Genomic DNA, 17503 nt, shown 5'->3' with positions numbered 1-17503 from the left:
TTCGGCAAATGCATACGTAATTTCTTTGTTCTCTGCCTCCCTCAGGGGAATACATACAAAAAAGTTTTCAATTAATTATGCAAAGGTGTGTGTGTGCCGAGACTTCAATCATGCAAGTTAGTAGTATGTTATGTGTGTGAAGGTGTGTGTGTGCTTATGAGCTCCATGCCAACTACTCACCCATGGTTGCAGAGAAAATAACAATCCCCAGCACATTCATGCCTTCGCTGGTACCGGGGGATGTTTTCATGATGACGTCAGGGGGCGGTGTGAGGTCCAGGGAGAAGTTCTGCACGTCAGTGCCGTTGTCATCCTGGATGCCGTAGATGTAGATCCTGCGCGTGGTGGTCTCATCCAGGAGCTGAGCCAACGTTGGTTTGGGGATGAGTTCTGGGACTCTCTGTGTTCGATACTTCAAAAACAAAAACACCAGAATGAACATGACACAGAACGTAGATGTGCGAAGCAGCAGGTTCTCTCAGTGTGTCACTTTATAATACCAACATCTCCAGCTGTCAGAATGGTATTTACTGGTAAAGATGGGCACATTTTTACGTTCCTATTTGATTCCACTTTAATATTCATCTAATACAAAGAGTTGCAGAGTAGAAGAGAAGGTCCGAAATATTGCACCATTGGAAATTGTTGGGGGATGCCATCCCCGCTAAACCAAAACGAATCAAAATCCACCCCCCTTAAAAAGTGAGTGTCTTTGCCTTCATCACTTCAGCTTACCTGTTGAAATGTAGCTTGAACGAGGTTGGCTGGAAACATGTTGCTGTGGAGGAGAATTGTAGGAAACATGTAAGTCCTTCAGTGTATGGCATTGGTCACCATAAACGTAACACACACACATGTCATTTAAAAGTAAAGCACAAATGTCCTTCAGCCACAGAAAGAGATGTAGTGCAAATAATAATAATAATAACTTCAATTTATAAAGCGCCTTTCAAGAGACCCAAGGACACTTTGTTAGTAGGGACAAAAAGAAAAAGGGAAATTATTCACACAAAACAGGATAGAAAATAATGACAATAATGAATGAGAGTACAACACAACATGTATTTGATGAAAAGCATAATTCATTGTCATTAAGGATTCTTTCCTGTATGTCTCTTGGTTTTAATTGGCTTTGAAACAAAATCTTTGACATCAAACCATGCAACACATGCAATATGTTCATCCTCACAAAGAGTGAATCTGCAAGATATCAGCAACTTCATCAGATCTACCTCCTCCCTCTACCCCTGAAAGTTAAGTTCCCTTTTTTGAAACAGGTTTTGATTCTCTTTGAGTTAATCTCTTGCTTTTGTGACAGGCATTCATTTAATATGTGTAAATCAACCTGGATTCACCTTGTTCCTGTTCCCCTATTATTTTTAGTATTTTCCCCTAATATTCTATCTAGACTATAAGTTAATGTGTTTCTATGTGGATTTTCCCATATTCCAATGACATGCACGTTTCCCTCTGTACTTAAGTGCTCATATGTAGTTGTGAATATGACTGATTCACTGATTGTACTCAGTACCCAGTTTGAGCTGGGACATGGTTCCATAGCCCTGCAACCCTGCACACTATGGACAATATATGATCATATCAATGGGTGGATGGAGATTTATACTGGAATCACTGTAATTAAAATCTCTCACAGTTCAGTAATTTTTCAAATGAAGTCTGAGGATTACAGCACAGCTACGTAGAGACTGTACATGGTATAGGAGAAGGTCAGCAATATGAAATACAAGTTCACATTGATGATGCAGGAATTATCATTTCATAGATAAATATCTATTATTATTCATAGAATTACCAGGATTTCCTAATGTAACTGGTTCTGCCAATAGGACAATGTGGCTCACGTCCACATGCTGAAGTGTCCTTGAAGCCCGAGACACATATTCTAAAGCTTTTTCTGATAATTAAAAATGTTTGTACCAGTAATAATTAATTCATAATTCAATGTAATAAAATATTGAAAACAAACTACTTTAGATTGAAGAAGACCTTTGATGAATCAAATCCCAAAGGTAATAAACACAATAATTGTGGACAGTGGAACCTGATTATTTTTCAAACTTTGACTCAACCTTAAAGACATTTAACACAATCCCATTAAATCAGTTGAGGAAAATTGAGTAATCTATTTATTGTAACTTTAGGTTGTAGATTATTATCATGTAGAGAGTCTTTTTAAAAATATATATTTGAATGTGTAATCAATACTTTCAATGGACTGATCAAATCATAAACAGGAGGGCAATGCAGCCGCCTCCCTTTGTGGGGCAGAATATGACTGAGTGGCAAAAAAACAATATCAGTTATTAATTAATATTAATAATTATTCCCAATATCATTCCCAATATCATTCCCAATATCATTCCCAATATCAGAAGCAATATCAGAAGCAATATAACTAATGTTTTGTTGTTTATCAAGTGTTTGTCATTCTCTGCTCATAAAAGAGAGTTTAAAACAACAACCTTCACTCAGGAGCAATAATCAGCATCTGACCCTATAATAAACAATAATGTGACCTTTATGGTGATAATTATTATCATCTACTGATATGAACATCTGATCTCGACATAACTTTTGGCCATACCGTCCAGCCCTGTAGCGCAAACTGCAGGCTGCTGAATAATTGTGTCATTCCACAATTCAAACAGCACATTACAGCTGCAGAAGGATTAAAGGACATATTGCATTTTCTAGCTCATGCATTAAACAGGGTGACATTAACGAGTCAGAGAGAGTGTGGGCCGACATTATGGTGCAAGTCACAGGGTGAGTATTCTGCACGGATTTGACCACTGAGCCATTCAACAGCCGGTCCTGTGTCTAAGACGGCAAAGCAGGCTAATGAACCACTCTGACCCCTTTGCCCCCTAATAAATCCAAGTATGCCCATATTCATACATACTGGGCTCATTATACATACTTATCACACAGTCGCACACGTAAACACACGGCCCGCAGACAGCCAGGCCCATTTGTGAGAGGACCAACATAGGATGCCTGCATGATAGATGAACGCTGTAAAGAAGCTTTGCCAGTTAAATCCAAAGCACAGCTGTGCTCTGTGACACACACACAAACACACACAAACACACACACACACACACACACACACACACACACACACACACACACACACACACACACACACACACACACAAAGACACTACACCATTGCCACGTGATGACCACGTAGTGCGATGTCATGGACTCAGAAAGTTTATTATCTTGTTTTGTACATTTTTATTAAAGGTGAGTCATAAAAAAAAAAAAGACTCACTTTTGATTCTGTTATTGAAACTCTGAAATGCTAACAATGGAACCAGATTCAACAAGATGTCAAAACATTGCTTTTAAATGTCAAAGTCTGAAATATTTTTGAATGAAAAAAACACACAGTTTTGAGTTTTCTGCAGTTGACAGTGCGTCGATTTGGACGCCTCAGTAGCTCCCTGCTGCCTTTAGCCCACTGACCGACTGTCACACTGACACAGTGGCTCCCAGGGCCTCGATGTCATGTTTCCCACTGTGGGTCTGACCTAGACTCACCTCTAACCTATGCCTCGAATGCAGCAGCGGTCCCTCAGCAGCACTAATTAGCTTAGCACGATAACCCACTGGTACACGAGGCTGCAGGCTTTACGCTCTGACCTCGAGCACCCCCCCCCCGCCCTGTCACATGAGAGCGCACGCGGAGCTAGAAATGTACAATCGCAGGTATTAATAGACAGGTGTAATGACAAGGTGGCGTGCACGCAATCAATTATAATCCTCACAAAGTTTGAACGTCTCTCTCTCTCTCAGTCATTTACAAGGTGTGAAGCAGAAAATTATATTTAGTCTCAGTGCTTGGAAATAGTTTTCCCACTTAGTCTGCTGCCATGGGTACATGGGTGTTGTCAATATTTGAGATTTAATTTGCAAATTCACCTCAAACACAAATAAAACATTATCTTGCATCTCTCGATTATCTTTTTGGTTTCATTTTGGTTTTGTTCTTTTTTTTAAACATATAAAATATATGCCTGTGTTTGATTTCAGTAAAAATATCGACAATAATATGGAAAATCACATAAGAACAACACAGCCTGATCCCATGCACACAGGCTTTATGACAGGATATTTCTATAGAGCACTGGTTCCAACCCTTAAGGCTTACGATCCTTTATAGCCAGTTAATGCCTACTCATAACCTTACATCGTAGGTTGTATATACCCACATGAGATGAGCTTGAACTAAACAGTGGTGATTCTTTCCCACATGGTTTCTTTCAGTGCTTTTCTTTATTTCTTTCCTCTTCTTCTCTTAGAGAATAACACATAAACCACCAAGGTTTTCATTCAACCAGTGATTCCGTCTGGTGCTTGTTATATTTAATAGTCAGTCTTGGACAAACACTCCGGTACAATAGATTCTCATGAATGTCCTGTATATGAATTCATGTCAAGTACATGTCTGCCTGTGGCCCTTTGTCTCTTCTGTGTGTGAAGGCAGAGTCGTGACATCGATCATGCACCTCACATTCACTCTTCCATGAGAACGATGAGTTTCCTCTGAGCTAACTGACACTGAGTGAGCGATGGAGGAGAAAGGTGACGACCTCTTACCGAATGAGATCCAGCAGAGCGTCAGCGGAGCTGGTCATCGGCTTCTTGCTCTCCTCCGAGTCCTCCTTCTGGGCAGCTCCACCCGGGTGGATGATGTACACCATGACGATGCCCACTACCACGGCAACGAAGGTGGTCCAGAGGTAGTAGGAGATGGTCATAATGCCCAGGCGGCTGGAGCACTTAGCGTCCAGGGCGGCGAGACCAGACATCAAACTGACCAACAGAAAGTAGAGACACAGACAGACAGACAGACAGAGAGAAAAGCTCATGTTAGAAATTGAGAAATGGACAGTGAGCTTCAGTTCCCCCAGAGGGAGAATGAGTGAAAATGTTCCTCACTGACAGGCTGCTGCAGATATTCAGTTTCATTTGCAGAATCTGTAGTGCATAGAAACAAGTGACAGTTAAGCTGCAGGTTAATGGGTTATAGGCCTAGACTGCATTGCATTATCCTTGCTTCAGTCTATGCAGGATATCTTTAATTTTTTCCCTGTAAATGTACAAACCAAATTTTGGTATGTCTTTTGAAATGTGTTTTTTCTCTGCTACACGCTCCTCTTCTCCACTCGTCTGTGGGGCCATACAGAGCTTCGCAAACCCTCCTCTCTCTATGAGGGAGAGGAGTAAACGTGGGTAATCATAAACATTATCAGCCGATGAGTGCAATTTGCATTTAAATGGGGAAAACCTTGAATAGCGCTGTTGTAGAGGCATTCATTTTCACTGCGCCGGCATGGAGACGTTTGCTGCAAGGTTTCAAAAAATGAAAAGCTTTACACTGTTTGCAGCCTTGTGTAGAAGTAATGAGAAAAAAAAACATGCAGGCAGATGTGGTTGTGGGAAGATGTTGATGAGATGGCAACGAAGGAGAGTGAGGAGGAGGAGGAGGAGGAGGAGGAGGAGGAGGAGGAGGAGGAGGAGGAGGAGGAGAGAGAGTGTCAGCCTGTCAGTTTTAAAAGATGAAAAAATAGAAGGGTCACAAGATTATGTGTTTGGGAGTGTGTGATAGATCTGTGTGGCAGCAGACCATCCATATAACCCTGTGTGTGACTTCACATATGACAGTGTCAGGAAGTGTGACAGTGTCGGGAGTAACAGGAATTTGAAGATACGTGTGGACAAGGTCTATTCATCCATTATTTACACCGCTTCTCCTTTGAGGGTCACAGGGGGAGCTGGAGCCGGTCCCAGCTGACACACCCTGGACAGGTCGCCAGCGTATTACTGGGACAAACAATCATTCACACTCACATTCACACCTACGGCCAATTTGGAGTCTCAGTACACCTTAACCCAACCTTAATGTCTTTGGGCTGTGGGAGGATGCCAGAGTACCATTTTCTGCCCGGATACATAATATGTTTTCACAAAAATGACTTGGTGCCGAGTCACTTGTGCAAGAATTAAAGCCACACTTGGTTTGGACTGTAGCCTGAGAGAACAACATAAGTGTGGTGGGAATGTTTTCATATTTCACCTAAAGTCCATATTTTTGTTCACGTTTTGTTATTCTCCTGTTGTCATGTGTATATTAGTTTGCGGAGCTTTTAGTTTGTTAAATGAAATCTCGTTTTGCGTGACCCGGATCCGCACTGTACTGATATGAGAGCTGTAGACAAATAAACGCCCCGAACTGGCAGGGCAAGAGTTGTCCTCATTTTTTCCCCACAACATTAACAAACACAACGCAGAGTTTGAAGGGAAGTTTTAGCCAGACCGGCTACATAGGCAGGTGGCTTGAAGATAATTTTTATCTCTCTCGAGTCACAAAGTGTTGGCTCATTGTGGGAACTGTTGGGTGTCTCTTGAGATAATTAATAATAATAATAAAATGTCATTGAATTCAGATCATTTTTGTTGAGATTTCGTTCAATTAAGTTGAATCAAAATCAAAGCTGTGTCGTTGTGGCAGTTATAGGTTGATGGCAATGCTAAAAAACGTTGTGTGACAGTAGCAAGAGTAGAGATGAATCATAAAATCATTGAATTGCCTCAGTAATGACAATGTTCTGACGTTACAGGCATTACAGTTAAACACCAGCAGTAACTTTAGCCAACAAAAGTTACAAAATAACGCATCAATACTCCTGAGTGTACTGAGGCAGGTTGGAGGATTTTAAACTCATCTTTTATTTCTTCTTTCAAAAAGCTTTACAGTCTCACGTTGAAGGACCATTAGAGATGTGGTGTAATATAACCCACTTATATTGCCTCACTCTCTTCGATGACAAGCTCTGCAGCGTCAGTGTGGCACCATTTATCTAACAGCTGTTACATGCAGTCACTGCTATGACCATCCCTCTCTTTCAGATTCATAGTAGATGAGGTGCAGCTCAATGCTTGCAGGTATCTGACCAACTGCATCTTCTGCTGCAGGGACGATGATCTACAGTTGACCCTACACTAACAGGACATTTAGGAAAAGGACATAATAAACGTCATCACTTCCTACTGCTTTATTTCCTCTACATGCGCATTGGCTGATGCTACCTAGTCAAACAATCTCTCTATTCATAGATTCCTATCACTTCCTACTCCAGTGTTGCCTTTTATCACTTCCCTCAAGCACCGGCCTTGATCTTGCTTTTCTTTGAGTCCTCCAGGAAGATGCTGTTCTTCAATAACCCCAGATATCGCTGTGCAATCTTTATTATGATATTATTATTATTATTTTAACAAATGAAGGAAAGTGAAGTGTTTTGAGATGAATTGCTTTAACGCAGACTGTGTGCTACTATACTCCTGAAAGCCCACACGGTGGTTTTTGTCATTTGAATGCAGTTATCAAATTGCTACCTCTGGCATGTGAAGCTCTTAGATGAGATCGAGCCTGATATAGCCAGAATGTGATGCCAACCAACCTTATCACAGTCATTACAGACTGCAGTAAGTAGACTAAAGTTATAATTATACTATCAACAATGTGGTTTTTTTGTCTAATCACAAGAAAGCTCTGGAAATTGACTGCCAATGATGGAGAGATGTGACCGGAGCTACAATAACATAAAGATTTGCAGCTTGTGTGAATACCCTCGAACCCCCCAGTTCTCCTCCTCCTCTGACTTATCAGACAACAAGTGCAGCGGCAGCGGCAACATCTAAGGGGCTTGTCCTGCGCCGGTCAGGGATTAGACGATCTCCGGCAGGAAAATCAGGACGTTATAAGTAGAAATCCAAGCGGAGGTGGATTCACGGCACAACAACAAAACATCAATCTTCTGGGTAATGGCAGGCAAACAGTTTCAACTGGATTGCGCTGCGCTGTGTGCCCAGATGTTTGGTGACATTAATATTTTTTTTTCCTATTGCAGCTGTTTTGGAAAACTACGAACTGCAGCCAAGAGATCAAAGAGGGGAAACAATTATATTTGCTATGTCAGGGATTTACCTCATGACCTTCTCCTCCTCCTCCTCCCAACTCTGTACATATATATCTGATGATAATATCACAGTCACATGTTGTATTTTTGATGGAAACTAACCACAATAAAATCTTCAGAGTGAAGTGATGAAAAACAAAAAAGGAATATATTATTCAAACCACCTGCTCATTTGCTATAAAGATCTTTTAGATGTTTTAACATATAGAAGTTTCTCCTTTGATAAGCACTGTTGGTAGTTTTGTATTCTGTATTTTATTATGCATAAATTCCTTGTTAACAGTTAAATGCTTCACACAGTGCTATAATTTTATTATGTAGCCAGTGGTAGCTCATTCCTTAAACTCAGAACATTCACCACTTTGGTTGAAGTGAAAAAAAGGCTATGAAAAGAAAACAAAATCACTGACATTACATTTTAACTGCTAAGATTAAGATCTATGATCAGATATTTTAGTAACAACAGTGGGATGTATTTCTACTTTACTCATAGTATTGTATTTCTACTCTACTCTATTTTTGCTCTGTTTTTGGTCTCCCCCACCCTGAAAAAACCTAGCTGCCTAATGCTCCTTTGTCCTCCTGCTGTTTGGTGCTGGTCTGGTAGAGAACTGTAAGTTTTTAGACCTTATTTCCAAAAAACAGGTGCCTGCTATGGCCAAAAATGATGATGGGATTGAAGTTTAAAGAGGGAACTGCAGACTTGAGTGATAAATCTTCCAGGGCACGTCACTGCAAGCATCCCCCTTTCACACACATTCAATCATGTCATCCAATGTCATAAAAGACTAGATTAAAGCAGCTTTTAAATAAAGCCATACTTGTGACCCCTCATTAAAGGTCATGGCCTTCACGAGTAGCATCTTCTCTGTCACTTTAAACATCTTGCGACCCCTCAGATTGAATGACTGGACTCTATACTGAACACCGGTATCTACAGTTCACTGAGATCTCCTCCCTTTGCTCTCTGATGTCCGAGTCAAGGTGGGATTAGAGTGTCACCTGTCATGGGTCGCTGCTTTAATTGTGAGGATTCGATAACATGTAGAGCAGATCTGCCACAAGGTTTTGGGCCATGTGGGGCTTACAGTCCTCAGTGCTTGCCTTCGCAAGGGACGCAAGAGCATTACAGTAATCCCACGATGTAAAAGAGAAGGCAGAGGCTCCTTGGAGGAGGGTTGTCCATGACATCCACAAAGACACTGTGGCTTTTGCTTTATCAGATCAGAATAGGCACCGGCGATGCTCTGGTTGATGGCACTCTCACAATATGATGTTGCAGGAGTATCTGTGGTCTATAATGTCACACTTTAACAACAGTCTCAACCCAGAAGCTCACAACAGCTCCGACAACAGGTACAAGCCAAAAATGCCCCTGCCACAACATGGAGTAGACAATAAATCAAATTATCATATTCTATAGTCAATCCTCTCTCAGTCCATGAAGTATATGAATAACCTGAGCTCACTGAGCATTCATACGTTGGATTTGTTTGTATGGCAAATGTCAGTTTGTGTCAAATGGAGCGATGCTTGCGAGCTATAGTTCAGGCAGCCAACTGGAGCTGCGCTGCTCCAGTCATGTGACATGCCTCTCTTTCCACAAGCCTCTATAATACATAAAGAAGGTCTATTTCAGCTGCAAACATTTCCCATCACCCCCTTTTGCTTGTTTGCTGCTACAGCGCCACTGAGTATTGCTGCCAGTTGATTCAGCCCCTCCACCACTCCAGCCTCCACCTGTAGCTCCGACAGGGGGGTTATAAATATTTGCTCGTCACCGCCATTATATCTATCATATCAGGGGGAGTGATGAAATCGCAGCTCAGACTGCAAACACTATGTTCTGCTGCAATATAAATTTCAAACTTGGGTTGTCCGACTTACTATTTTCATTGGGTGTGCTCCGTGGACACCATCATTTAGGTCTCAAGGACACACTTGACACCCTGCTGACAAGAACGACTTTGAGTGCAACCAGTTCAAATGAAGGTCAGGGCAGGTTGATGTTATAATGCGCTTTACTAACTATGAACTGTTCCACCAGTTTTGTAGAGAAGCAGGGAAACAGGACATGTCAAGAAAGGCTTTAAGGATTTGCGAGTTTTCTGCTCTTCATTAACATCAGTCTCAGTCAGGAAGGTATTTATCGGTCTCCCTGTATTAGGACATTATAAAAAAAATTCTCTATTAACCTTTTGTTGTTCTAACTCCACTGCCTGACCTGCCGAGCAGCCCATTAACACCGAGCCCACCGGTCTGGGTAGAAACAAGAAAACAATGTACAGTCTAGAGGGAAACTGAGCCGGCTGTCATTTAATGAAGTACAAAACACCAGTATGACACAAAACCCTGCATGTGTTATATATGTCTCTGTGTTATTAACTCAACCGCTAATAGAGGACTGTAGCATCTGTTTCAAACCATATGTTGGTAGAAAAAAACACATTTACTGCAGAGTGCTAAAGATTTAAACCTTAATGAATTAAATTAAAAAAAAATTCTGTCATAGACCTTGCATTACACAGTTGAGGTTTTAGCTCGATAATCTCTGGACAGAAAACGTAGATACTCAGGCCTGGTCACACCAGGAAGTGTATTTAATAACAAAAGTGGTGTTCATTTGTGTATAATGTTTTTCTGATATGTAAGTTTCATAAACTTAATAAAACAATAAATCTCACTGACTTTTTGTTCGAGGGAACCACTTCAGTCAAGTGGAACTTGGCAAGGATTTACTTTACTGCTACAAGCAAATTCTCTATTCATGGTCATATTCATGTCTATTTTCACCTTTGAAAACGCTCAAACTGAACCTAACCCTTCTCACACATGACAGCACCCACTTCAGGAAAAAGGGTAGTAGATTCAAACTGAACCTTCTGCTGACATTATCAACAAAGTACAAGTGTAAATAATGTCAGCAATTGTTGGTAATTTCCTTGAGCGACCAGGAAACCAGGTGATCGATCACTTTGCTGTTGTGTGAGCAGCGGAATCAAGCAGGGATACGAGACATCAAAGCAAGGTGACCCATTAAGAAGAAATTATGGGAAATACTGTATGTGCTGCTCCAATGAGAACAAATTAAAATAAAACGTTTATTACGTTTAATTGAAAGATTTCCTCTGCACCATAGAAAAAAACATTTCCGCCTGTTTATAAAAATGTGAACAATAGCCGTAAAGAGGACACCCACTGCAGATTAATCACTGTACATTCATTGCGATTTTTCCGAGAAACTAACGCCTACAGTCGCTTCACATTTCCACAAAACAAAACCCACCTGCAGGCTGAATGTAATTTCTTCAAACCTTCTCAAACAATTAGCAGAGCAAACTATGACCGTCAACACTCTGAATATGTTTGTGCAGATTCTGCATATCATTAAAATGCTCTTCACCTTTGACCTTCATATCTCAGCCAAAGCGTTGGAGAAGAGCTTCGAAGGGCTTTATGAAAAAAATGTCCATGCTGTCTTAAACTAGATACAGCAAATAAACTCAATGAAAAAAATGTTGCCCTATTTACTTCTCCATTTTAATTACAATCTCAAAAATAAAAGGTACACGGAGCATAAGGAGGCAGTAAGCGGAGCGGCCATTGATTCTGCATGACGCGTTCATGGGATAATCTGGTTTCCGCTTTGGCTGGTGCGCAGATGGCCCTGGGAGGGAAGAAAAATGGGAACAGGCAGGCTATAGGGCTGGGGCGGATATTCACCCCTAGATAAGCCCTACTGTACCATGCGCCATGGACCAGCCGGTCTCTGCATCCTGATCCAGATACACTCTGCTGTCACCCGCGGCCATGACAGAGAAAGAGGAAAGCAGAACATCAGCCAAGACTGTAGTTGTGTGTTTTTTGTCGGAAAACACACAACTGCATTGTGTTTCGCACAATGCAGACATTGTGCGAAACACCTCCGACTGGGAGGGAGCAGAACAAACCTGCTGATTTCAAAGTGCTATCTGTGCCTTCATTATCCATTATTGCCTTCACAGTCACAGGCAGACACCCGGACGATTGAGTGAGCTGCAGACTCAACAGCACCAGCCGCAGGAGCCCATGGTCAGAGTGATGTTTACCCTGAGTGCTTTTACGTTCCCATGATCTGAAGCAGTTTGTCGAACTGCATTTGGCCCCCCCCCGCCTGCATACACTGTTTCAGATTCGATGTAATTAACGTCTGTTTTCCTCACGTGCCTCACGTTTGGCCGGGACTGAAGCGATCTCCTGCCCTGAATCTGTGGAACTGGGGGAATGGAGCATGCTCTTACTGCCGTTTGCCATGCGCTGAAACTATGTTGAAAAAAGACCGGAGAATATACACGAGAGAAAGCCTCAGGAAACACTGACAGATAGAGAGATGTAGACAGAGAGGGAGACAGACAGAGACAGAGAGAGGCAGGGAGGATTAACTTCTCATCCAGTCTTTGCTGTTGCATAGATTGTAAGTAGCTTATTGCACAAAGCAGCCTGCATGGAACCGGTGCGTTTGCATGATTTGTTTTGGGAGTTCTTTTGTGCGTTGGACATCGTTGACCTCGTGCAGGGCAATTGAGAGCTTTGGGCCTAAAATAGTCAAACTGGAGGAGAATCTGGCATCGTGTGCGCATCAGAGCGTCAACATCCAAAGCTATAAAAGGGCAATGAGTTTACTGCCATATAAACATTACTCTTTAATCCTTGATGTTAAAAAAAAAAGAAGGTAATTGGGTGCAGTCTCATCTAGGTTTTAATCTACCGTAATCACCATGCAGAGACACAGCCAGAGGGACAGATCCTGAAGGTTACGCACGAGAAAAGCTTGTGACGCTGAAAATAAATTTGATATTAAAATTAAACTTTCCATTCAAAGGAAAGTCCTTAATCAGATACCTCTTACTGGAACATTCCCCTTTTTGTATTATTTTTGAATAAGATGCAAACCATTTCTGTTTGCCCCTTTAAAAGAAATTAATGACACTAAATTTGGGACTGTTAATCCTATTGTCCTGTTAAATTTGTTTTATTCAAATGAAAGACTTATTTATACAGTCTATCTTATTGGACCTTTAAATCCATTTCCTTTTTTTCTTCTATATTTTGTTTCAAAGCCTTTTTATGTCTTGTTTAGAGCCTTTTGAATTGCCTTCTCGTAGTTGAAAGGCACTGTACATATAAACTGTCATTTCCAACATTTCTTGTAGGTCTACTCTAATAAGAAGAACCTGAACCTGAGACAAATATAAATAGTATTGAGCATTTAAAGCAAACTTGTGTTTTCAGTGTATGAATACTATAATATTTCTATGAACAATTTGACTCAAGGCTGACGTTTGCTGCAGCCGATGGTTTGGTAGGTCAGGGAGGGTTTAACAAGAAAAAGATAGAAGCCACGTCTAATAAAAACAGCTGAGAGGTGCATTGCTACGTATAGAGATATATTGCAGTATATAGATATGTGAGGACAGACAGTCAATTCTCTCTGATGGCGCTACAAAGCTAATTTAAAAAGCTCATTTTGATGCAGTCCCCGTTTCCTCCGAACATTCACATAGTCCCCTGGTCAAATTTCAGAATTCATCTGCTCAGAGAAAAGACTCCTATTTCTCAGATGGCACATTTTCTAAAGTAATATTAACCACTGTCAGAGCAAAAATGATACTGCAGCATGTCACGCTTTGTGTGTGCGGAGGTGGAGGAGAGTCACAGTTTTTCTCTCCAGTCGTTACACATCTCTGTTCAGCTCAATTTCCTTTAATTTTGCTCAGTTCCTTTCAGCACAGACAAAATAATACTGAAGATTCCGAACCAAACATACATGTTTGTGTTTTATGTTCCCCTATAATTCTTCTCCTCAAGTACAACCCTGCACTGAGAGTAAACATCTACCAAGATAATTACAACAACCTTTATCAAACTTGGGATTTGGCACACAAGCGTCCATGTGAACATGTGTGTGTGTGTGTGTGTGTGTGTGTGTGTGTGTGTGTGTGTGTGTGTGTGTGTGTGTGTGTGTGTGTGTGTGTGTGTGTGTGTGTGTGTGTGTGTGTGTGTGTGTGTGTGTGATGCTGTTTTTTCTTACCTGGATACCACAAGGGGCAAAATCAACATTTTCAACATCCTCATCAGCAGCTCTCCAGGAAACTGAAAGTACTTTACCTCCTGCGAGTGAAAAGAGGAAAACACATATTAGAGCACACAAATAAACTATACAAGGTAATTACAGGATGTTAAGGCAGTGTAATGAAAGGTCTTCCTAATTGCAAAATGGCGAAATCTGTTGCAGCTCTTAAGAATACAAACTTATAACAGGAAAAAGAAACAGGGAACATATTGTATAAGGGCTTTCAGGATACAATCGACTTTGAGATTATTTTCCTCCTCCATAAAAAACTGAATAAACATTAGAAAAGCTGTAAATCCCCCAGAACACCTCAGTCTGTCACTGACTGTCTGCTGTTATAGTGATTAATCTAGTGGTTCTTTGTTGCTTTGCCTCTCCCAGAGGACACGGAAGAGGAGTTATCTGTCCTTTTTACAGACTGAAAAGAAAACTTTTCAACATTTTCAACTAGTGCCTTCAGGCTAGCTGGCAAACTACTTGTGTGTGTGTGCGTGTGTGTGTGTAAATGTCTGTGGTTTTGATGCAGTGGTGCAGTGTTTGAACTAAATGCCAACTTCCTAGTGCTGATATGTTCAGGTAGCCTATCACCACGTTCATCATATCATTTTAGTGTGTTCGTTTGGAAGTCAATATGATGTATGTGCTACACTGTAAAATCTTTTAATGCACAGCGCAAGTGCATGAGTACTGAACTGAACAGTGGTAGAGGCCAAAAATATCAAATCAATGACAGAGATGAACGTGTTGTTATGTCGGTTACTAGGGCAACTATGTGTGCTACAGAAGTAAACATAATGTAAAATATTGTTGAACAACTGGACTATTATATCACATTATTCAACAGTGGTTAAGCATATGAGCACTGAGCCGCAAGTGTATTATATCATTACATTTACGTAATTCCTCGCAAAAGCAGTCGCACACTTACATGCACAGCTTTTCTCAACAATGTTCAATCCAGTTGAAATTTCCAGACTCTGCAAGTGGATTTTTAGGAGAAATTTGAACGATATACATTCGATGGATTATGGACTGAATAGAAGAAGAACTGCCATGGCTCCTTTAAATGTACACAGTGGGACCAATGGTTGACAATTCCATGCATTCTTTCTCGTGGCAGCAATATCACCCAATGCAAAACAAAAATTAGCTGCATTTCTTTAGCGATTGTCTACAATGTACGTAACACAACACATGACAGAAACGCGCCGCAGTTACAGAAAACGACAACGGAAGTGTTTCCAGGGGACAACTAAAAGTGATGGACTCGTCCGGTTGTTTAATTGTGTGTATTTCGTTGTATTTCGTATTTTTTTAATTGGAAGGCAAAACGTCAACGTAAGCAAAACGTCAACGCTCGGTTAACATTAGACATCTGCAGTAATATCTGAATCATGCGATCACAATGTTACAATAAACCAAAAACATTACAGTTTAGCTAATTTTTCCAATATCAGAAGGACACAGATTTGAACAACTCCAAACTGCAGCAGCAACAACAACCGGACGTGTCCATCACTTTTAGGTGTCCCCTGGAACACTTCCGTTGTCGTTTTCTGTAACTGCACCGCGTTTCTGTAATGTGTTGTGTTGTGCGTAATGTGTTGCGTAATACACACACGCGCGAACACACACACACACACACACACACACACACACACACTTTTAATAGCTCTTCTCAACTGACCATTCGCGGAGCAGTCATGGTCCATTGTGGGTCCAGTGTCTTGCCCAAGGACACTTTGACATTTTGATTAGAGGAGCCAGGGATCGAATCATTGACCCTCTGATTAGTGAATGACCTGCTCTCCTCTCCCCCGAGCCACAGCCACCCACAACCTGACAACTGTCAGAAAGTGGAACGGACTGCAGGGGTCTGGTAACTTCAGTTCTTTCTGGCTTTCTACTTTATTATAATGCGAGTGAGCCACAAGAGGGGAAAAACCCAGTGGAAAAAACAAACAGAAGTGAAGAGAAAAAAACAAAACACTTTAAGTACAGCACATCTGTCAGATGATGGAGCAATAAAAGCTTTTTGCTCCTGCAGTGAGTGTGCTTTTAGGCTAAATGGCTGAGTGTGTCTGTGTGAGGTGGAAATACATTTCTATGTTTTGTTTTGTATTTCCTTCCTTGAAAATAGCATCAAGAGTGTTTATGTGCATGCTTGTGTGTGCGTGCATGAAGGACAAACAGGTCTCTCTGTGAGTCATGGGCCTTGGATACATTTTCCCCAACTATTAGATGTTGCAAACTTTGCCTCCATCCTAAGCTCATAGTAAAATGTTTCCACTGTCCGTCTTTATTACACTGTTGCTGTGCCCATTTCTGAAAGACAAGGGCCTTTTGTCAGTCATTTCCCTGCATTGAAACATTGACCGTATATTGACAAATATTTGTTAACTCTCAGATCTATGAATAATTATATATCAGGCTGTGATTGGTGAGATCATAGTTAGATCATATTGAAGATTATGTGAATATTTCTAATTGAGCATGATTGCAGTGGGATTTTCATTATAATTGTTTTACTAAATGTGGTTTAAAGGTGAGTTTTTGATTATAGGCTGCATGTAATCTTAACCACTTTGCAGCACCTCAGTTACTATATTTAAACTTACTGGATGGGGAAGTGCAATACATTATTGTGAATGCTGTTGAGCAAGATTTTCAAATACATAATACAAATTTAAGACTAAATTTAGTTGCTTTTTTGACTGCAGCTCACCAACGTCATTAGACCGGCACTGGGCCAGACACATATTAATCTTTCCAGCTCCACTGGATTAAATGGAAGCTCTGCTCTTCATTTGCCCTTTGACCTGGTCAATCACAGTATCAGAGCTCCATTGATGAAGAAAAGAGCATATGCGTAGCAGGAACTATCACAGAAGGATTTTGTCACGGCAACAGCGGACGGAAGTGTGTCGTGAAGGTAAAAACCAAAGCTGAATTTGAGGAGGAATGAAATGTTGCAAGTACGGTGGGTGGGAACATGTTATTGTGGTTGGTATGATACCATCAAAAATGGTTTCGTTTTTAATCATTTATAGGAGCAGTTTCTCAAGACAAACACATTTCATGAATGCTACGTATAAATGCAAACACGTAGATAACAATAACAGCGACACCTGCATTCCGCCCACTTGCTTTCACCTTGTATTCAATGTAGTCTGAACTCAACTCTCTGCACCTCTGTCTTCATCTTCGCCCTCCCGGCTGCCACACGCTAATCCACTTCCTTTTCCATTGTGACAAGAGCGAGCAACAGAGTGCTTCCACAAACAATTTAATTATTTTGCTGCTTCCGAGGGATTTAAATCATCTTTATTTGTGACCTATGACAAAAAAAAAGTACAAACAAAAACAACAACTTGGGGAGCCA

General features: G+C 41.0%; 1 protein-coding gene across 1 annotated transcript in view; it reads right to left on the bottom strand.

Moving 5' to 3' along the window:
• slc1a7a (solute carrier family 1 member 7a) overlaps nucleotides 1–17503 on the bottom strand; it is a 32300-nt gene that overhangs the window by 10500 nt on the left and 4297 nt on the right. The window contains exons 2-5 of the mRNA XM_035171653.2: nucleotides 14080–14159; nucleotides 4627–4842; nucleotides 736–778; nucleotides 181–412 (exon numbers count right to left, since the gene is read on the bottom strand). Of these exons, the coding sequence (XP_035027544.1) occupies nucleotides 181–412; nucleotides 736–778; nucleotides 4627–4842; nucleotides 14080–14159 (571 nt within the window). The remainder of the gene's footprint in view (nucleotides 1–180; nucleotides 413–735; nucleotides 779–4626; nucleotides 4843–14079; nucleotides 14160–17503) is intronic.

This window comes from Hippoglossus stenolepis, chromosome 11 (assembly GCF_022539355.2).
Source record: "Hippoglossus stenolepis isolate QCI-W04-F060 chromosome 11, HSTE1.2, whole genome shotgun sequence".
Taxonomy (NCBI): Eukaryota; Metazoa; Chordata; class Actinopteri; order Pleuronectiformes; family Pleuronectidae; genus Hippoglossus; species Hippoglossus stenolepis.
Note: the sequence above shows the minus strand (reverse complement) of the source record. Positions and strands in the feature narration are given on the sequence as shown.